General features: G+C 39.3%; 1 protein-coding gene across 4 annotated transcripts; it reads right to left on the bottom strand.

Annotated features, from left to right (window-relative positions):
- Window positions 1-1,616: 1,616 nt before the first annotated feature.
- Window positions 1,617-17,021, bottom strand: C9orf72 (C9orf72-SMCR8 complex subunit). Of its 4 annotated transcripts, none has more exons than XM_069001778.1 (11): window positions 16,944-17,021; window positions 14,989-15,474; window positions 11,919-11,978; window positions 10,910-11,005; window positions 10,219-10,283; window positions 9,352-9,424; window positions 6,351-6,467; window positions 5,399-5,634; window positions 4,846-4,903; window positions 4,246-4,355; window positions 1,617-4,161 (listed from the first exon to the last, which is right to left on the bottom strand). In XM_069001778.1, the coding sequence occupies exons 2-11, from the start codon at window positions 15,430-15,432 to the stop codon at window positions 3,975-3,977; spliced, it is 1,446 nt and encodes a 481-aa protein (XP_068857879.1). In that variant the 5' UTR covers window positions 15,433-15,474; window positions 16,944-17,021; the 3' UTR covers window positions 1,617-3,974. The 4 variants fall into 4 exon arrangements, with proteins under 4 accessions (XP_068857879.1, XP_068857881.1, XP_068857878.1 ...); XM_069001780.1 differs by lacking the exon at window positions 16,944-17,021 and adding an exon at window positions 16,802-16,833; XM_069001777.1 differs by lacking the exon at window positions 16,944-17,021 and adding an exon at window positions 15,623-16,788.
- Window positions 17,022-22,120: the final 5,099 nt, after the last annotated feature.

The following is a 22,120-nucleotide window of genomic DNA, read 5'->3' as shown; positions in this document are numbered from 1 at the left end:
CACCCACCCCCACCCTAACACCAGCTTGGCTAGAGGGACATTGCTGGAGGGTGCTGGAAGCCTTGCTGAAGTCAGCCTGTTACATCCCATTCTTCACGTCCTCAAATTCAACCATTTTATCACAAAATATAATGAGGTGGATGAAGCATTATTCACTTTGTCAGTCTGTGCTGCTAACTCCCAAACAGCTTCTCCTCCCTCATGTGGTAAGACACAAGGTCTAAGAGGACACATGGCATGATTTTGTTTGACACCTGAGTAAAACTGGTCAAGCTGCATTTCCTCAGCCTGTCTTTTGGCTCTTTTCCAGTTGTCAAAGGCCTCCTCCATCTATGTGACAATAAAGACAGAAATATCTAAGAGAAACAATTACCATTTGCCATTCCGTATTAAGTAGAAATTTCTCCTTCCTCTGATCTTTTGCTTTTAAAAGCTGCCCAATGCTAATCAAGTATTAAAAATTCTTGCAGAGTAGCTCTATTATTTTATTTAGAACTGAAGTCAGACTTACTCGATGGCCATTGTCAGGAATGTATCCTTTATTTCATACTTCTGAACTTCAATTGAACGTCTTCTGTGTTCGACACTTTTGGACATGCCTACAACAGCATGGCTTTGAGAAGTGAGATAATTACTTCCTATAACTGAAATATTATTATTTACAACCTTGTAAATAACAACATGCTGCTCTGGAGTTCCCTTAGTGTTTCACTCACATAGGAAGTGTAACAGGAGCTCTATGTCAGGACACAGGTAAACAAGAAGACCATGCTCTACTCTTGTGCAAAAGCCTACTCCGCATACTAATGTGTATGGTTTGTGCCTCCTCGCTGCTGAAGAGGACAAAGTACTTGCTTTGTAGGCTCCAATTAGACAACAGAGGTGGGCAACGTGCCTGTTTGTCCCAAATACTCTGGACCACATTCCTGTGTGCTCACAGGTCTGAAAATAGGAAGAGAAAGCTTTCTAACATTTTTTGCCAGTACAGATCCGAGTGCAGAAGTCCCGGAACTCTGCACTGGTGTATCATACTTCCGGCTTGGAGATAAGAACATTACCAAAATGCCTATTTTGCTCTGGAATAAAACTGACATTACAACATACTGGTTTTCAGACAGGGAATATCCTCTGTGGTCCTAACAAGTAAGACATTCCAGTGGATATCTTTCTGTGCTATCTTTATAGGTGTGCAAAGACCAGGAATAATGTGCTACTAAAAATGCTTGAAAACACGACTTCCATTTAAAATCCAGCTGGAAGAAATAAATTTGCCATTTTCTTTTAAATGTAAGGAAATAAAATCCTGAAGAAAGGTATTCACTGACCGCTAGATAAAGCATTTCAAAATTCTCACCTCTAGGATTAAAGCTTTTTAAAATTCACATTTGAGTACATCAGAGGCATAGCAAGTCCCACTGGTCTCAGCTTGAAATGAGTAAGTCCTCAACAGAAATGAAGGAACTAAATAACGTGACTTTTATCAGTGACAGCAACAACCAAGCATAACTTTTAATTTCACAAGAAGGAAGAAAAGACTCTTCTTTAATTCAAAGCATAAAAGATAATGATGCTGTCAGATACAGAACAGAAATTCTGCAAAAAAACCCCAGCAACAATTAAAGTCCAAAAATTGGGCATGAATTTTATTAGAATACTTTGTTTCCTGAGCTAGATTTACAACACAACATGCAGATGCATTTAACAACGTACTTCACTATACATTTTGCACTTGTGACAGCTGTGCAACAGAAGTAGCAACTGAATTTCCAGTTTTTAGTAACCTCAAAAAGAGAATCTTCAGTAAACAAACAGCTTGACTGTTAGTAGTGTCAGTGTTCAGTTTCCAATACTTATCAAGCTGAAAGGATTAATTTCAGCAGCAGATTTAAAGCTCTTGTATTTTGACACACCTTCTACATTAGAAGTTTCACCAGTGTTTATTACATTTCTTTCACTACCTTAGACATGAGAGTAACAACTTAAGCACATTCAGGCTCTAATGCCTCGACTGAAAACACAGAAGGGAACAGCATTGGTAGAATGACAAACAGAATCTCAGCACAAGTAACTGATGTCAGCATAATTCTGACAAGCTTTTTTGGTGAATGACCAAGCTTACTGCAAGAGTTCTACATGCATGTACAGCAAAAAGATGGCTCCAGAAATGTCAATTCTTTTGCAACCAGGTAACACTGATGATGCTAAGTCACAAAAATGGTGTGCAGATGTGGCTCAATTTCACATCTATTAGAAGCCTTAAACATTTGATTGAGAATCTTTGTCTTTCAGGAAATGTAAGGGTATTTTGGGCATCTAAATAAAGGACAGCATTTCTTTTAAAATCTGAATATTAGACATTTCAGGAAAAGTTGTGAATCTAAGTTTTGTCTAACTTTTCTGCCTCATGGCATGCAAGTAACACTAAAAAGTTATCTTGAAAACAGAAATGTATTTACAAAGGAGAGTTATAAACAAGGGAAGCAATAAAGCAGCCATGGCTTCTCCAATCAGTGCAGCTCTTTCACTTTTCCAATGAATATCGAGTTATTTCCTATACTTGTCCAAAAAGAGAACAGATACAACAACATGAAGTACAGATGTACTGGGTAAAAAAAACCAGTCTGGATTCACCTGATACCACACTGCTCTACATGCTACAGAGAAAGAAAGGTTGAGGCATACCAATAGAAAACGTGTTTTGATTTTCAATCTAAATTGGAGATATGCTCAGCTGAACTAAGAAGACAGGTAAGCTTAATGACTAGACCTAACTTACTAAAATGCTAATTATATTAGTTCATAGCTATGCACATCTCTGAATTAAGGATTACTAAATATATTAATGGTGATGTAAATGAAAAAAAAATTAATCTTTTAGTTTGGCTATCACCTTGATGTTCTTTGGAAGAATCTAATACTTTAATTTGAGTATTTTGTTAAGCATTGGAACAACCTGCCCAGGAAGTGGTAGAATCACTGGTCCTGGTAGAGTTCAAAAGATGTGGCACTTAGGAACATGGTTTATTAGTGGAACTGGCAATTCTGGGTTAATGGTTGGACTCCATGATCTTGAAGGACTTTTCCATTCTAAATGATTCTATGAACCTCATTGAAACTGACAGTGGAACTACCAGTAGCAGTTTACACAACAGAAAGACTGGCAACTGCTCTGGAATGACACAAGTCTTCTGTTTTGTGTTTTGAAAGACCTCAGTTAGCTGATCACTGAACACCCCACTGCAGAACAGCCCAGAAATACGTGATAGAGTATCCTGGTTGGCACTTACATGCACAAAGTTGCTTGAGTAATGACCTAGTTGCCATGTGCAACGTACTGCTATTTAAGCTGCTAATAGTCAACAATCTGCACTCAGGAGTAGCATTTCATAATATATTAAAAATTCCAAATATGTTTAAATGCTCTAAAGGGAGGAGCAAGTAGTGTTAAGGGAGGCAGATGAGGAAAGTCGTATTTCAGATTTGCACCACATATATAAGAACAACAGTTTTAAAAACTGAAACTCTTGGAAGGTGCCTTTTTTGCAACCTCCATGGTTAGAGAGGATGTATGTACTGTTTTCTGTAGAAACATTGAAAATACTGACACAGCAGAACAGGGAAAATTTGACACACACCTGAAAGAAGTCTCTGGGGAATAAAAATTAAAATGCTTCTTTTATCATACACCAAAACATGTCCATGTTTATCTACTAAGCCAATATGGCCAAGGAACCTCTGACAACATTTATTTTTACAATTAAAAAAACACACAGAAGACACAAATTAATTAAAATCATGCTTATCTAGCTAAGCTGAAATTTCATCTAACAAGACCCCTACTGCTTGGGGCACACCTCAGTGTTACTGTGCTCCTGATGCTTCACCCTCAGTCGTCGATGCTTGTCCCCAGTGTGGAGGTCACACGGACAGATTTCGTGCTCTGCAGGACTGCAATATCAGATGCAGAGAAGACCTTAAAAAGTCATGAGCATGTCACGTTCTTGTACACTAGTGTAGAACGGCCTCCCAAAGATAAAGGAGTGTAGACCCGGTTTAATCTTCTCAGCCAAAGCCATTATTATGTTAAGATCGCCCTCTGCTGTCAAGTCAAGATCTATCTTTAAGCTACGAAGAGACTTGAAAGGTTTTTTTCCTTTTTGCCTGCAACAAAATAAAAACACATGTGTTTTAAAAAAGAACAAAATAAGTTTCTCTAAACCTGCTTTCTATTATCTATTCACTTACGTGTCATCCTCTATGTACTTTATTAAAGTTAAAGCTTTTCTGTGAAGGACTAGCAGAAATTGTGCAAGGAAAGTACTCCTTAGAGACAAGCCAGGCTTCAGGTGAAAGATCTGTTAAAAATTAAGAATATTAGGTAGACATGGAAATTCAAGAACCATTTCAAGAATGTGGAAAATAAAGAAACATGGCATACACATGTAACATACCCTTAATTATCGCAAAGCAGGCAAATAACAGCAGATTTGTATATATAATTAGCATGCTTTCTACATTTTCTATCCGCTCAGATACAACAAATGAAGCTGTATTACAATTCTGTCTGGATAATGATCTGAAATTATTCCCAGTCAGGCAGTTTTTTCAATACTTTAACTGTAGACACTATTGCACAGCAATAGAAAATATCCCTTGTTTTTCACATCTAAGCAGGAGTTTCAGTTTTATATTAATATTTTCTTTCTACTTATGTAGAGAAGAATCATAGCAGTAGTATGAAAAAAAACTACCAAAACATTAAATCATCTGTTTGTGTTAAATTATCTATTACTAGGGGTCAAAGTACTGAACTGTATTTCTTTTTTCTGAAAAAGCAACAATTACCTGATCCAGGAAGGCTTTTACTAATGTATCTCTATGCAGGATATCTTGAAAGACATTTCTATAGAAAAGAAAACAAACCAACATGAGTTTATGCCAGTATGGGATATTAACCGTCTAGGAGTTGCGCACGGCAGTAGCATTACTGTTGACAGTCTGGCTGAAATTAGAAGTGAATTTAAAACTGTACTGGATTTTAACTCTGATATTTTTGAAGGTAACACAGAATTTTAAACCACTCAGATGAAATGAGCTAAAAGTCCAGGAAAGCCACTGGGCCCTGTCAAATACACTTAGGTCTATTATACCCATAATTAAAACAGGCAATAAAATTAACATGGTCAGAATTATCACTGAAAAATAATTTCAATAATATTTGATGTAACCAAACTACGGAAAGACCTGGTAAACTCTGCCAAAACAAATGTAACTACCAGAGCTGAAGAAGTTTTTTTGCTTTTAAGAAGCTCCATGTACTTTATTAGCAAGTAGGCTCTGTACTCTACACTCCTGTCCCAAATCAAGTAGCTTTGTGAGACGTGAGAAGACTACGTACAGATCAGGTGTGAAACTCTCATCTGTGTGGATAATACGATCCTGAGACATTTCTTCATCTGAATTAGCTCTCCAAAATGCTGTCAGCTCAGATCTCATGTATCGTCGTTGGTTATAGATGTGCTCATGACAAGGGGGCATCTGCTTTACTGTATTGACATCCACATCTATATGTGTAGTAGGGTATGGGGCATACATTACTTGACGAAAGGGCAACACAAAGCTTCCCGTTGCATCCTGTTTCAGTGAAAAAAGAATACTATTTTAGTTAAAAATGCAAAGCTGTATTGGGACAAAACAGTATTAAAGCATCATACCTAAATTTTATAGCCCAGTTGTTTAGACGTATTTTATTTGGGACAACCGGTGGTTGTAGTCCAGTAGTAAGTCCTTAATACTGGATGATTTCCTTAACAAAACAGTGAAAACAGGTACTAAGGTGACCTGTGTATTACGGTATTGTATTACCTGGTTCATGAGCCCATGAGCACTACAGTATTATAGTTATCTTGTAAGTTCAGACTGCTTACTAGAGCAAGAAGCATTCTTTTTCTATTCATCTTCACCCATTGCTACAGACTGTTTAAAATACTTGGAAACTCCAGGCCTGATGTGACTGTTCTTCCTTGGTTTTGTTAAAACACGAAAACTTTAATGCCTTTTGGGATTCTAGCCCCAAGCAGACAAAAGAGTATTATTATTGTACCTCAAAGGACACAAGCAATCCTGAACAATCCTCAAGAAACAGATGTATCATAGAAAAGACTGGCTTGGAATTTTAACACGAAGATAATTACAAGGAAAGTTACAGCGACAGAGAAGATGACATCAAGGGAAGATGACACATTTTTGAATATGAATGTGTGCATGTGTGTGCATATCACATGCACAAACATACAATGAATAATGTTCTTAAAACTACAGAAGAACAGAACTTTCCTGAGCATACTTACTTTGAGTAAGCCTTGAACAAAAAGTCCTGACTCATATCTGAAAGAGGACTCACTTCTACAGAGTCTGGAACACTTCCGCTCAGAAGGTGTCAGAAACAAACACAATGTTCTCACAATCTGCATTAAAAAGAACAGTTTTGAAAAACATGAAAAGGTAAGGAAATAAGTCTGACTAGACTGTGTTAGGCATTTAAAATGATGAACAAAAGAGTTCACCACGCTTATTAGAAAAGCCAAAACTTTATAAAAAGCCACAAAACAGTGACATGCTTACTCTTACTTATTTTTTAATTACTGTGGCTGTAAGCTATACTATTTCAACTTCTTGTCAAACAATGAAAAAATCCAACACTTTTTTGCAACCAAGTTTGCTTTTTATCCAATTATGTAGAAAAAATCATTTTTGTCTTCTACATCTTTCTTTTCATAAACATGAGCTACTGTGATTACTTTCCTAGCCTTTTAAGCCTCTTAATTTATTCACGCCATACTGAAATAGCAGTTAATTGTCTCAAAACAGGGACAGTCAATTTTGTAAATAAGCATCCATGCTTATTTCCTCAGTAATTTCCTTAAACTCTCTCTTAAAATGAACACTGGTACTTCATCATCCATCTTCAAACTTCTGGGCTGAAATAGCTACCAGTAATCACTCCAAACACAACATGTATTCCATTCTGCTCGTTTTCCAGTCTTAACGTGTGGTGTCCTATCCATGTCTATAAGATATTTGAAAAGGCTCTGTCCTTGCACAACGTGTTTCTACAGTACCTGAAGCAATGACAACATAATTTCTGACTAGCGCTTTTTGTCACAATGTGCCACAAGTGTTTCTTTTACTTGGAGGCAAGCTGAAGTATGCTATTAAGAAAGCAGTTACTTCTGAACAGTTGTACTGGGACACAAGAATGCTGCTGATAAGAACACGAGTAGAATTAATTTATGAAATTTACCCTGGATGGATCTTGAGGGTCACATTCTTTTACACTGTTTTTTTCTATACTGTCTAGCTTATCGATATATTATTTTACAAATTCATAAGCATTTTGATATTAAAGCTTATTTATTAACTATTTAATAATCCATAAGCTTTTTATAGCTACTTAAGCTTCTAACATTTCCTCTCGTATTATATATAGCATAGTGTGTACATATAAAACACTTCTCTTAAACATGTAACATTTCCAATAACTCAAATGTGTTTAAATCTTACATCTCTGAAACAATATATATTAACTGCAGTTAGCTGATTTCAGCTAAGATCTGAGAATTTTCTTTTCTCTGGTTTGCCTGTTGCTTGTGGGCATCAGCATGTTGATTTAATCAGAAGTCCTTTACCACTGATGGCAATACACATGAAACAGTGCATTCCCTCTGCCCCAACTTTTATAAAGCATAACAAACTGTTTATTTCAAAACATAGGTTTACTAAAGGTGCCTTTAATTTTTTTTAAAAACTGTTGTATTTCATTAAGGCAAGAAGCCCTATATACTATAAAATACATAATATATAGTAAGCATAGTCTACAAGTAATATATAATATATTCAGCAGGCCCACTGTTCATCATTTTTATTTCACAGCAGCTCATGACACAGAAGTATGTTTACTCCCCAGTGCAGGAGAAATTACGGACACACTACTTGCTTAAGAGCATACAGGCAATACCCAGTGACATGGGTATTGTCTGTGTACTCACTACTACCAGGGCTCCCCAAAGCTCAGTTCTGGGCTTGGTCCTGTTCAACATCTTTATTGATGATCTGGATGTGGGGATTGAATGCACCCTCAGTCAGTTTGCAGAAGACACCAAGCTGGGCAGGAGTGTTTTATCTGCTCAAGAGTGGAAGGCTCTGCAGAGAGACCTGGACAGACTTGATCAATGGGCCAAGGACAAACTGCCAGAGGTACAAAAGGCCAAATGCTGGGTTCTGCCCTTGGGTCACAACAAACCCATGCAGTGCTACAGGCTGTGGGCAGAGTGGCTTGAGAGCTGTTCAGGAGAAAGGAATCTGGGGGTGGTGGCTGACAGACAGCTTAATATGAGCCAGCAGTGCGCCCAGGTAGCCAAGAAGGCCAATGGCATCCTGGCCTGTATCAGCAAGTGTGGCCAGCAGGACCAGGGAAGTGACTGTCCCCCTGTACTTGGCTCTGGTGAGGCCACAGCTCAAATGCTGTCTTCAATTCTGGGCCTCTCGCTTCATAAAAGACATTGAAGTGCTGGAGTGTGTCCAGAGAAGGGCAACAAAGCTCATGAAAGGACTAGAAAACATGTCTTACAAGGAATGGCTGTTTAGTCTCCAGAAGAGGAGGCTCAGAGGTGACCTCATCACCCTCTACAACTCCTGAAAGGAAGGTATAGTGAGGTGTGGGTCAGTCTCTCCTGCTGTGCCTGCAGTGAGAGGACAAGAGGAAATGGCCTTAAAATGAGACAGGGGAGATTCAGGTTACTTATTATAAAACAAATTTTTGCAGTTAGGGTGGTCAAACACTGGAATAGGTTGCCCAGGGAGGTGGTGGAGTCCCCATTCCTGGAAGTGGTTTAAGAGATGTCTGGATTTGGCACTGGGTGATGTGGTTGAGTGGATAAGGGGTTACAGTGGCAGTACCTGGTGGATGGTTGGACTGGGTGACCTTAAAAGTCTCCTCCAACTTTGATACTTCTGTGATTGACATAACTGAAATGGGCAAGGGCAGTCAGTCTCTTCAATCTGTGTATTTTAGCTAACAAACCTAATTTTCAAAGCTCAGACTCATTTACTACTCACTTCTATACTGTATCATTAAATACACTGGTTTTCTTATCGTTGTCAGAATACAACTGAAAGGCAATTTTCAGGCAGAATTATCTTCTGCTAGACCAGGCAGCTGAAGACAGCTAGACAACAGTACTCCTTTCCTCTTCAGCCTCAAGTATGTTTATAGATTAACTTTGTTCCAAGTAACACACTAACACTCCTGATAACCAGCATTTAAGTTTGGTTTATTAGAAAGTATGTTACCTTATTAACTTTTTCTGCACTGCTTCCTACGACTACAGAACAACCACAGGTCTGCAGATGTGAACTAATTGCACTGCAAGTAAAAACAGACATAGATTAATATATTTGAACCAGATCTTTCAATTCCCACCTTCACAAGCAGGAAAAAGTGCTTCACATATGAAAATAGCCTATATGCCCATAACCACAGGACTTTAAACAGCAGAGTAGGTTACTGCTGAAATACAAGTTCAACAGTTTCTTCAGTACTGAAAGCACACATGATGGTGTATAAATAGATGTCACCAAGCACTACACACACATATGAATGCAGTTATGCAGGAGATACTATGAAAGGTAACAGAACACCAGTTAAAACCTATGAAATACACCCTTTCCCACAGGAAGAGACCAAGTTGCTCTCAAGTTCAACTATTTCCACTTAAAAACAGGGGGTAAAAAAAATACACAACTCAACAATAAGCATGACACATGCCATACCATTAATGACTCTTATTTAGAGTTTATGCACAACCCAGGTTTTTAGCTATTTCAAAAAAAAAAAAAAAAACCCACCAAGATTTTTACTTAAAATTAATTGTAGGTATCAAAGAAAAATTTGTATTTGATAGGAATTCTATTATCAAACAAATGATCCTGTGACAACACAATCTAAAGATTGTGGCCCAGAACCATTTTTCTAAAATGACAGAAACCTTTATAACATTTTAATGACAAAAATCTCAAAAAGCCAAATACCTGTCATTGCTCCCCCTCCTATAAAAAAAATCTATTCCAATCCAAGTTCACATGCAGATAGATACATTTGGATGCGTACAAAAGTTTAAATCATTTTACTACAGCATAAATCAAAACTGAATTTCATACTTGAGGAGAAAGCCTTCATGGCAACTATCCCCAATGTCATCATCATTTAGCACTGTGTCACTTATCTGAAATGCAAGTAAATATAAACAAAAGTTAGACAAGGACCTGATCACCTTCAAATTAATAGATTTTTTGCTTTGATAGGTGGGAACTGTTTGGGAACTATTTAAGTTGTAATACTTCCCCAAAAAGGACAATCTTAAAAAGACCCGACTTGAGACAAAGCATTTTGCAAAAGAGAAAGTCACTTGATTATTAAGTCTTCACCAGTCACGTCAGGTTCCTCCTAGTGCGTTTTTTTTCTGTAAAAAATGTCCAGACTACTTTAAATTAGTGCATGTCAGATCACTTCTCCTTCCACAAGAACACTGTAACATGCTGAAACAGGTATCAACATCAAATCCATTAATCTGCCCATTCATTTCGGTTCGCCTCAAACTGCCTTTCCACTCGTAAAATGACATCATCCTATGCAGTCAATTTTGCTAACTGAGCACCATAAAAAATATCGCCATTCCTTAAAGCACTTAGGAGAACTTGATGTGAAGCAACTGAAGTATGTAAGAATTTAGGAAAATGGGCATTTTCTATGGCAAAGTGAGTGACCAAACTAAAGGGTCAGAACTACGTTTTACCCAGAGGGCAAAGCCACTTGTAAAAAATACAGAATACAAATAAAACAAGAACTTACATCTATTTCCTCTGGAACACTGTGTGATTTCATAGATGAAAGGAGTTCCATTACAGGAATGACTTCTCCTGTCAGCATTGGAATGATGCTCTGACCCTGCACAATAAATAAAATGCTTGAAGTAAAAGCACATTGGGTAGTATTAGAAGTTACTACTAACATGAACTTGCAATATTACACGCAAAACATCCTTAACTTCCTATTGTTTGGAAGGGTAGTATGAGCAGAAATTGATGCATTTTGATGAGCAATTTGTTCATCAGTAATTATGAACTGGAAACATATATTTGGCTTCTCAACATCATGCCTAAAATGTATTTCCGGGTCTTATGCTAATTTTCAACATCAGTTTTGATTGGCCTGGACAAGAAGTATTTGAAGTGAGATAATTTGATCATACTATGCTATACGCAATCACTGTTACGCATTTTACGTTCAAGTCTGATGTTTTAACAATGACTGGAAACCAAAACCAGGCATATTACTTATTAACATACAAAAAGTCTTTCCTGACTTATCTATCACAAGAAAATGAAGCCACAATTTTACATTTAGAGTTTCAGAAATCAAATTCTTTTCACAGTCTTATCCATTAAGTCTCCAAGCACATTCCAACGTGACAGACTCTGTATGTCTCTGTAATTCAAAAAGGTGACCTAACCTAATGAAAAAACAACCTTGACAGGAGGCTGGGATTACTCTATGGAAGCTGCCACCTTTACAGAGCTTCCAGTTCAAGTTAATGAATTTCCTTTCCTGAAAGGTAATATTCTTCACAGATTTCTACTTTACCCCTAAAGTGATGAAATATATTTTCCTTTGATTTGATCACAGCTTCCATCATCCTACCTCCAGAAACTTTGCCTACTGTGCAGGTCACATTATTAGCCAGTCCAATGCATCTTCCTGGATCCCAAAAATAAGAAGCAGCACCAACTTCTACAGTCACCTGATGCAGTCAAATGGTTTTGCAATGGTGGGCCATATGCATCCACCTGAAGGCCCTTACCTGATCCTCCATTCTTTCCGTGCCTTCCAAGACAATCTTCTGGAAATGTTCTTGCCTCTCCTGAGCAAGAGAAGCAGTTAAATATAAATGCTCTGGCATTTGTTCATGTATGTATGCACACAACAGTCACACAGTACAGTTCCTTCCCTGTGGAGTCATGCTTCTTAGATTCAAATTTTAATGTTCAAGTCTTTTTTCTTTTACAGAGTTGACTTTAGGAGGAAGTGATGCCATGCAACACAGATCAACGCTCCCTGCTCTGCCCTCCACCAAACATCTCACAGATTTGGGCAGGAGCAGCTGGAAAGGGAGGGTTTGATGAAAATGTCAAAACATTCTTCATTACAGATCAAGAAAATGTCATATGATCAGATTATGGTGAAGAATTCCATTCTATGTATGGATTTTTATTTTCAAATGGATACAGTATAGATTGAGGATTCCTGGTGCAACAAGAGAAAAATAAGATCTTCAGAGCAAGAAAAATTATTTGACTGGGGAGGATAGGAAACAAAAGACTTTTTTTTCCCCACTCTTGAGGCACTCACAAGTCTTCAAAGCATTGTCCTATAACCAAGTACAGGAGACATGAAACCTCAAAGTACACAAAACACAACGTACAAGAGACTGAACAAAGCTCTGAAAACAGACTCATCAGCAGCTGAGTAGCAAACTGCATTTAAAATGAACTTACAATGGAATAAAGTTATTATTCACAAAGAGAATTTGGCGTCAATCACTGGAGCATCAACACAAGTCACTAAAAATAGCAGATGCTGGGAGAACTAATGATACCTTTTGCTAGATGCTGACAGGTTGTTGCATTTTTATTGGTTACTCATTAGTTTCCTGTGACTGATCTAGCCAGAGTTAATCAACTTCAAGTGTGAAAAGAGTTTGCAAGAGGTTTTTTTGAGCAGATGAATAAGGAATAATAGAGTAGTTCGCCCTAAAACTAAGAAAGTAATAAAACTTTTCTAACCGTCTAAAAGATGCATCAGTGAAAAATAATACTGGAACAACACAGATTCATTCAGGACACCTCCACCCTTAAGTCAGAGGAGGAAGACATCCTTGACCATGATTTTAAAAAACTTCAGTCTTCTTGAAGATAAGGCTGAAAAAATGGTGTAAGCCACTTCTTTTCAGAAACCTAACTGTTCAAAATTATTAGACAAACATATAGAGCATAAACTGGAGTAGGTGAAAGGGGTTTCTAATCCCATATGGATGACTTGCTCAGAGTTGCTTCTTTCTTTGCCAGTCTGAACACTGCTCCATGCTTCTCCTAATTCTCGAGTTCAGAAGGCTTCTTCTCATCTCAAGTCTAGCTGGAAATGTTGTTTGGCTTTCCACAGAACTAATGAGAGCTAATAATCACAATTATTAGAACGCCCAGAACAGATACACAATACCTTTCAGACAGGACTTGAACACTTTTTGTTTTGCTGTACGTAACCACAGCTGCTAAACTGCCTCAAAATGCAAACTACAGAATGAACCACTTAAAATTCATTATTGTTGTTATGCTTATTCGACAACAATTAAATTTTAATCTTCACTTTTCAAGCAGTTTTCTCTTTTCTAAACAAGACTGAAGAACTGCAGGTATATGCAGGGATCTGTGATCTCCCACCAAAAAAAGAAAAAAAAAGGAAAAGATAATAAATGTCTACTTCAGAATGTATCACTGTCTCAGCTAATTCAACTGACCTACCTGCTTCAAGAACATCTGAAAAAGAACGAAGAACTTAATGACTAATTTCTGAGAAAGAAAAAATTGGTAAAAAACTTTTTTTTGTCATTCTCGATGCTGCTTGAAGATTACTGCTACAGCGGAAACATACTGGTATGGAGCAATATCTGAAAACTGAGAAAATGTATCATAGCTAAAAATAATGGATAATTCTTATTTGACCACTCACATTAGAAGTCAGTACAGATGACAGAAAATGAGAGAAGCAATGTCATCAGGAACATGAGATAGCATTCACTTACATCAAAACCACTAACTTCTAGCAGGGTTTTAGAAGACTAGATAAGAAATTAAATATTTGTGTTTCTACTATATTGAAAAAGAACTTTATGTAGTATCCTTCCTCTGAAAAGTAAACCCCAGAAAGTGTGAAAAGCCAGTGTTTCAGAAAGCACTAGCAGACATCATCAGGCAATACAGCAAAAAGGACACACCACCACAAAAATAACATCAGCTTGTTATTTCTGTAATGAGATCAGATAAAAGCACCCAAAGAGTGAGTTTGAAGTATGTTGACTACAGGTATCAGAAGAGAGGATTATCAAGCAAATGTGCATCACCATATATACTACAGCTGATGTGCACTCTACTGTTCTAAGACAGCTTGGACTCCATGAAGATGACAAAAATTTTAATTTTTACCATTCGACTGTTATTTATTTTCAAGAAAAATACATAAAAGTTTTCACTTAATAAGGAAATATCCGTGATTTCCCAAAGGTAAGAGTTCCAATGCTTAAGAAAACTTCAGCAAGTATTTCTTTTTGAGTTTCAGAAGTAGAAATATTTGGACTAAAGCAGATGTATTTTTGTAACTCCCTTTAGTTCTACACAGTTTAAGTCCTGACAAACTCTTTGTTAACACCCTCTTTTAAAAAAGTAAAACTGTACCAGCACCGAGAAAATTAATCGCATCAATTCCTTTTTCTGGACCTCAACAAGGAAAACCATGATTTGAAACACAGTAAATTTACAATTATACCTTTTAATAGTTTAAATAGTTTAAATACAGAGATTAACACAATTAAAAGTAACAATTTATATGAAATTCAGAGAGATGAAAAACGCTACAGGAACCCTCTTTCAACTACACAGTCTCATAGAAGTTATACCACCAGAATAAATCCTGTGGCTAAAAATCCCAGCCTTTAATTTGTTGACATAGTAATTTGATAACCTTTAACCTTCAAAACTGTGTAGAGACCAACCTTTTCTGACTTTGTGTGTCCAGATTGCTACAGAACAGACATCACAGCATCTCATTTGCTTCTGCAAAAGACAATCTAACACTTAAGTAATAAACAATAAACTTACCTTATGCATCCATATCCTTCCTTTCCTTATAATATGTGTTAACCTATCCACGCACACTCTGTGAAGTGGCAGGTAGAAGCCAAGTTCACTTTGCGGAAGTATAATTGATAGTCCATATGTGCTTCTGTCTCCATTCCAGTTTCCATCAAAGATTAATGACACAATGATTACTCTTTTTTCCGCCAAAACAAAGAACTTCACATCTATTGCACCACTTTCTGCATTCCGAAGTATTTCTCCATTCAGGGTGTGGTTAGCAAGAAAAGTTATTTCACCATCACTGAGAAGTACCTGTTCTGTCTTTGGAGCCCAGATATGCCGCACTCGGGGGCCAAGAATATTGTCCCAGTAAGCAAAAGTGGCAGCTAATAATGGTGACTCGCCACTCAAAGAGATCTCTGTCTTAGCAACTGCAGGAGATGGTGGTGGACAAAGAGCTGACATGACTGTTTCCTCTCTCTTGCGTAACCGAAATGCTTACATTGCCTAAAAAAAGAAGGTTTTGCAGGAAAAGAAAGTTAGAATGGCCCTCATAATTATCTCATCCTCTTTTTACATGGGCAGGTAGTGAGAGGACTTGTTTTAAACCAAGACAGGAAATATTTAGACTAGATGTTAGGAAGAAATTCTTTACCATGATGGTGGTGATGCACTGGAACAAGTTGCCCAGAGAAGAGAATGCCCAGTCCCTGAAAATGCTCAAGGCCAGGCTGGATGGAGCACTGAGCAACTTGATTTAGTGGAGGGCATGCCTGCCCAGAGCAGGAGGCACTGTAACTACATCTTCTTTATGGTCCCTTCCAACCAAAGCCTTTCCACAATTCTTTTGTTTCCAAACAAGAAGCAACCTGACTTCTTCACTTGACATTTCATCACACACTTCATTTATTCAGGAAGTGTGTATGTATACATATATATGTTCCACATAACAAAGTGGCATGCTTTACAATCATTAGTCAGACCTCAAATGCCCTTTACTCACTACAGAAGTATGATGAACCTGCACAACATACAGCTTGTGTAAGAAAACCGACATGATAAATACATCCTTTACATCACACACAAAGCGTTATGATACAAGACAAGTGCTCAGCACTTTATAGAATGTATTGAGGGTAACTTTTTATCTTGTCTGGACACAGTCCCTGAACATTCTCCCTAGCAGTTTTCATCAACTCTACAGCTTCCCCATTCTGATGAGGCTGAAGAAGATAACAGGAAGTTCCATCTTCCCAAAAAGTTATGCTAGTTACAAGAAGATATGAAATAAAAAAGGTTTGCAAACAAATTCAGCCAAGGACAGAAAACTGCAACAGCTAAAACCCACTCATCTTGAGGAAAACCTCACATGAGCAGAAGGCAACCTTCCTCTCCTCTCTGCCTGCAGCACTCCACATGACAGCAGCAAGGAATCCCACTCGGGACCAAAGGAACAGGAAAAGACACCTCACTACCGCAGCTCTAACTCACCACAGCTCTGTATCTGAACCTCTTTTTTCCTTTTTTATTTATTCCCTCACAGCAGAAGGGTAAAGCCTCTTTCGGTCCGGCTCCTTCTCAGGCGGCAGCCGGTGCCCCGCCCGAACGGGGAAGCCCAGGCCACCTGACTTGGCCATCTAACACCGTGACTTTAGGATTTTCAGGGAAGACAGGGCGCCAGCTACCCCCACTGACTCCTTGCACCCACGGGCTGAGGCTCGCTCTCACCACCACCTTTCCAAACGCGCGGCCGCTGCCACCTCGGCGGCTGCGGCACCTCCGCGCTCCCGGCCCGGATCAGGCCCGTGTCGCACTGTCCGCGTCTGGCCCGAACCTTCAGGGAAGGCGGCGGGGGGGCAGCTGCAGAAGGGCCCCGCTCGTTTCCCCGCAGAGCAGAAGGGCCGCCAATACCGCTCCCGTCACTAACCCAGTCCCACCGCCCCAGTCCCACCGCCCCAGCCCCGCGCCCGCCTCACCTCTGCTCCGGTCAACGCCCCGCGCCTGCGCCGCCCCACCCCTGCCGCACATGGCGGGCTCCGCAGGCGCGGCACCGCCCCGGGCGGGGAGCCGTGCCAGAGTGACCTCCCTGGGCGGGGAGCCGTGTGGGTTGTGGCCGCCCCGGGCGGGGAGCCGTGTTGGTGTGACCTCCCTGGGCGGGGAGCCGTGTGGGTTGTGGCCGCCCCGGGCGGGGAGCCGTGCCAGTGTCACCTCGCTGGGCGGGAGCTGCTGTGCCGGCGTGTCCCTGGTCGGGGGGAGCGGGTCGCGTCTGGCGGGTCACGGTGGAAAGAAACAGGGCCAACCCAGTGCAGTTTGTGGAGGAAGCCAAAAGACGAAACTTGTTTCGGGAGCATCCAGCACAATTTATGGAGGGGCTTTTAGGCCTAAAAGAGGAAGTTGGTAATAACTGGATTGGGTTGGTGAGGTGCTCGTGAGCGAGGTTGGTTTAGTGTTGCAGCTACGTCGTGAGTACCTTTAGTCCTCTTAGTTAAGCAGTCTGTCTGGGTCCTTCAGGGACTCCAGAGGGGAACTCATCATTAGGAATTGCAGTGATAGAACAAGGAGGAATGGGTGCAAATTGAAAGAGGGGAAATTTAGATTAGATATTGGGAAGAAATGCTTTACTGTGAGGGTGGTGAGACACAGGAACAAGTTGCCTAGAGAAGCTGTGGATGCCCCATCCCTGGCAGTGCTCAAAGTCAGGTTGGACAAGGCCTTGAGCAACCTGGTGTAATGGGAAGGTTGGAACTGGATGGTCTCTAAGGTCCCTTCCAACCCCTTAACGTTCTGTGATTAAAATCACCACAATCACTTACATGTTAGAAGCATTTATTTATTTATAGCCTAGAAAAGAAGCCAGAGGAGTCTCCTGAAGTACCCTGAGGACTTGTGTCTTTGGCAGCTTGAACAGGCCCACACAGGAAGTCACAAGAGACCTGAATGTGATTTTTTTTTTTTGAGTCATACCTTCCAAATTTAATCACAAAAATCAGTCTCCTCAAAATTCACAGAATCATTGTGGTTGGAAGGGTCCTCTGGAGATGACCCCATCCAACCTCCCTGGCAAGGCACAGTCACCTAGAGCAGGTTATACAGGAACATGTCCAGGTGGGCCTTGAATGTCACCAGAGACACTCCATGACCTTGCTGGACAGCCCGTAAAAATTCCTTTAATGATAGACGATTGAATAGCATCACATTGAAAAATGCAGTCTTCTGCCAGCTAAAATTTGCCTTTTAGATTACTTTAATTAACGTTTTCAAAAGCAAATACTGAACATGAAATGACTTATGTCTGTGTGTTGGATTGTAATTTTAATTTCTGAGAAGCAAAGCTCCAATAAAAGTAAAAAAGAGACAAAATTTGTGTAACCATTACAGAAAAGCTTGGAGAAATAATGGAATTAAACTCTAGTTTGAAAAGTTATTGCTATTTAATTTGTTTAATACAAGAATTAGGCATCAAACTATGGAATTTCACTACTTACCTCTTGTCTAAATGGTAATCTATGCAGTTCATTAAAAAAGGGTTTGTGTCTTTAGTAATACAGTATAAATTGATTATCATGCAGTTGTAGACACCAAGCTCTACAGTAAAAAAATGCAGTTGGTATTAGGTCAGTAATGATATTGAATAAGTGGACTTTAGAAATGAAGATGTAAGGTTTGTCTTCATTGTGTAACTGGATTGTCATGTAGCCTTGCATAAGACACTTGGTACTGCTGTATCAGTTTTCCCATTATAAACTGCCTTGCGAATTCTACATTTAAAGTGAAACCATCATGTTCTGTGCAAAGAAACATAATCATGAATTACAAATCCTTTACTTTTTCTTGAAGTTATAGATGAGTCTCTGTAAGTGTTGTGGTGGTAGTGTTGGCAGAGTGAAATTTCTGCCAGTTGTAGCAGTATGGTTGTTGTCTTTCCCTTCACTGTTGCATACTTTCTTCTTACAGAGAAGAGAGTAACATTTTCATTGCATATAATCTGAAGAGACTTAGTGATATTTCTGCAGGTGCCTTTTATGGACACATCAGACAAGTGATGAGCTGCAGTGAAAGCAGATAGTTTTCCCCTGACAAGGAATATATCTGGCTATGAAACCTAATGCTACACATCTGCACAGAAATTAGAGTATGCAACAGAGATGATGAAAATGAACTCAGACACTGAGCTCAAGTGAAAACATATCACAATTTTATTTATGTTTTTAGTATGGCATTCTGAATCATCATCATGACTGATGTCATGCTTTAGAGTAAGGGACTCCATAGGGAAAAAGGAAAAGAAGTAAAATATAGTGGAATTCAGTTGCTCAGCTTGGTGGAGTAAAGCCAGGGAAGCATATGGTATTACCCAGCTGCCCTGCTTCAGTGAAACCATGCATGAATTCGGGAAACACAAGCTTGCATCACTGCATAAAACTGACATTGAAGAAAGCTAATTTCACAGTAATGAAATTCTTTTTCAGACAGAGCAGATTGTCACAAAATTAATGTCCAAGGTAAAAGAGAGCAAATGGAAAGGGTTGGTTGAGGTTGCAAGAAGCAGGGGCACTCAGTGGTAGAACAGGTATCAGTGCTGAGATTACGCTTTATGTCCACATAAGCAGCATGAAGGAAGGTTTAGAGAAAACGAAGCTTGCACTCCCCTATCCCCAGCTTTTCATTCTTATAAGAGGTGAACGATGGGCCTTTCCTCAGTACTTCTGGTTGATGGTTCTTATTGGGGAAGACTCTGACTTGTAGTGATGAAAATCTTTGGGAGCATGCTGTTAAAGGTGGTAGATGGCCCCTGCAGTTTGCCATGGATATGCTGATTGCTTGCCAGCAGCAAGGAGTTTTAAGGAGGAAATCTTGTCCTTTCCTCCAAAGCTTATGAAAATAACCCAGTACTAGTCCATTAGGATAATCATATTTGGGAAATGTTTTAAAATCTTCTGCATGAGTGCATTGGCCTTTATGTACCATTGAGTAGGGGAGTGTGAAGTACTATCATGGACCTTTCAGCTGCCATAAAAGGCTCTTGAATTCTGGGTAGCAAAATAGACCAAGTACATGCCATCATCGAGCAGACTGGCTAAAGGATTGCATATCCTTCATAATCAGGTATGGCTATAGAGGATTCATCAGGAAGTGTGATGTTTGATGGACACTTTTCTATTCTACTGTTTGTTCATATACTAGTGCTTTTATTCAGTGAAGAAGGGAAGTCAGGAAAGCCAGAAAAGACGGGGTTTTTTTTAAGTCCAAATGTTTTCATACTAAAACTGAAAATAGAGACTTTAGTTCATTCATGTTTTGAATCTAATTTTAGATTCAAAACATGAAACTTTTGCAATAGCTTGCACAGCTATTTTCCTGGATACACAGCATTTTCATAAGCTCCAATATAAAGACTTTTGAGATGTAGCATTTCTGTAGTTAAAGGTCTTTTTCCACTTTCAACAGAATATTGAAATACACACTTTTAAAAACACTGATTTTATACTTCATTATTTCCAGTGTCATTCCCCATTGAAAGGAGGTCACTGCTTTTAAAGGCATGTCCCTTACTGCTGCCAGAGGAGTTACTGTACCATGCTGCATACAAGGAATACTTCTTGTTTCTGGAGGAAGAATGTAATGTATTACAAAATTACCATCATGTTCTTTCAAAATACATTACTGTACACTCTTAAATAGCATGTCAAGATCCTGGTTCTATTTTATCTGTGGAATGGGTCAGACAGTTGCTGGATAATCAGCAGAAGCTGTTTGGTAGCTGAGTAACAAGCCCAACAGATGTAAAAGGTCTTCCAATGTAGTATCTTTGGTCAGTACTCAGAGGTTTTTCCAGAGGAAATGGTAGGTGGTTTCTGAAGTCAATATGTGTGCTGATAGAAAGCAGTAGGGTTCTGGTCTCACTGCTGTTCTGGTCCAGCCTTACCAGGTCTTCTTGGTGTCACCAAAGGACATTGCTTCATAATCTGAAGCAATTTCTGTAAGACTACATGTAAGCTAGAGGTCAAGGAAGGACAGGCAGGTTTTCTCAGGGGTCATTGAAGGTCAGTACCAAACTTGGAAGCAGCTAGTAGGTTTCTCCTAGTGTAGTCCAATTTGAGACCTGGTGCTAAAATTTGCTTGGATGTCAGCCAAGGTCGCAACTGTCACCAAAAGCAGAAAATTCTGCTGAATTTTCCATAATTACAATTTTCTCTAGTCAGTCAACCTGGTTAAATCGCCAACTGTTACACATCCCCTTTTCAGTGTTTTTGCAATAAGAAGCCATTTGCTTTTCAGTTGTTACTGTGGCTACACCTATATATTTTTAGTATCACAACACATCAAAGCAATGTACAGAGCTGGCACAACAATCTTTGGCAGCATGATACGTGCTTCACACAGGATGACCACACTTACGGGATAATGAACCCTAGGATGCAGCTTGACTCAAAATGCTCAAAAGCAAATAATGCTGCAGGTAGGCAGTGGAATCAGCTATATCACAACTGCTCTTGAAGGATTTTTCACCAGTCTGATCAACCATGAAAATATGTTCCTTGTTTAACATTGCAAAGGAGAATTACAATGAGAAACTACAGAGGTGTTGAGAGGGCTTGGGACCATGGCAGAAGGCATATGTCTACATAAAAGTTGCAAAAGCCTCCTAACACGGATGGGGTCTCACCTCACTGCAAGAAACATTTTGGTCTATTTGAAAGTACTGTTTCAAACATAAGCTGCTGGATTTCTTTTTCTCATCATCCACTGCTCTGGCACTGTAGAAATGTTCAAATCTCTTTTGTCAAAACAGGATCAAAGTGTTCCATCATATTTAGTGACCTGAAATTAATTGGCAATTGATCCTATGCATTCAGGATCAGTGTCAGCAATATAATAGATAAACTGATACTAAGTGCTTTCAAAACACTGAAAGCCACTTAAAAAATTTTGTAGACCCATTTATAATCCCCAAACGTTATGATGACATCTATGTATGCTGCCCCACTCTTCTTTCCCACCTAAATGGATGATGTGGTATGAAGGTCATAAGCTCATGTCCCCTCTCCTGAGTATCACTGTGTGGGACAGAGTGCTCCAGCTGTGCCTTCACCTGTTTCACCCCTGCAGCCCAGACCCACAAGCCACAGAGGAACCCCCCTGCAAGGTCCCA

This window comes from Aphelocoma coerulescens, assembly GCF_041296385.1.
Source record: "Aphelocoma coerulescens isolate FSJ_1873_10779 chromosome Z unlocalized genomic scaffold, UR_Acoe_1.0 ChrZ, whole genome shotgun sequence".
Taxonomy (NCBI): Eukaryota; Metazoa; Chordata; class Aves; order Passeriformes; family Corvidae; genus Aphelocoma; species Aphelocoma coerulescens.
The sequence above is the reverse complement of the archived record's forward strand: the minus strand, read 5'-3'. Positions and strand labels throughout refer to the sequence as shown.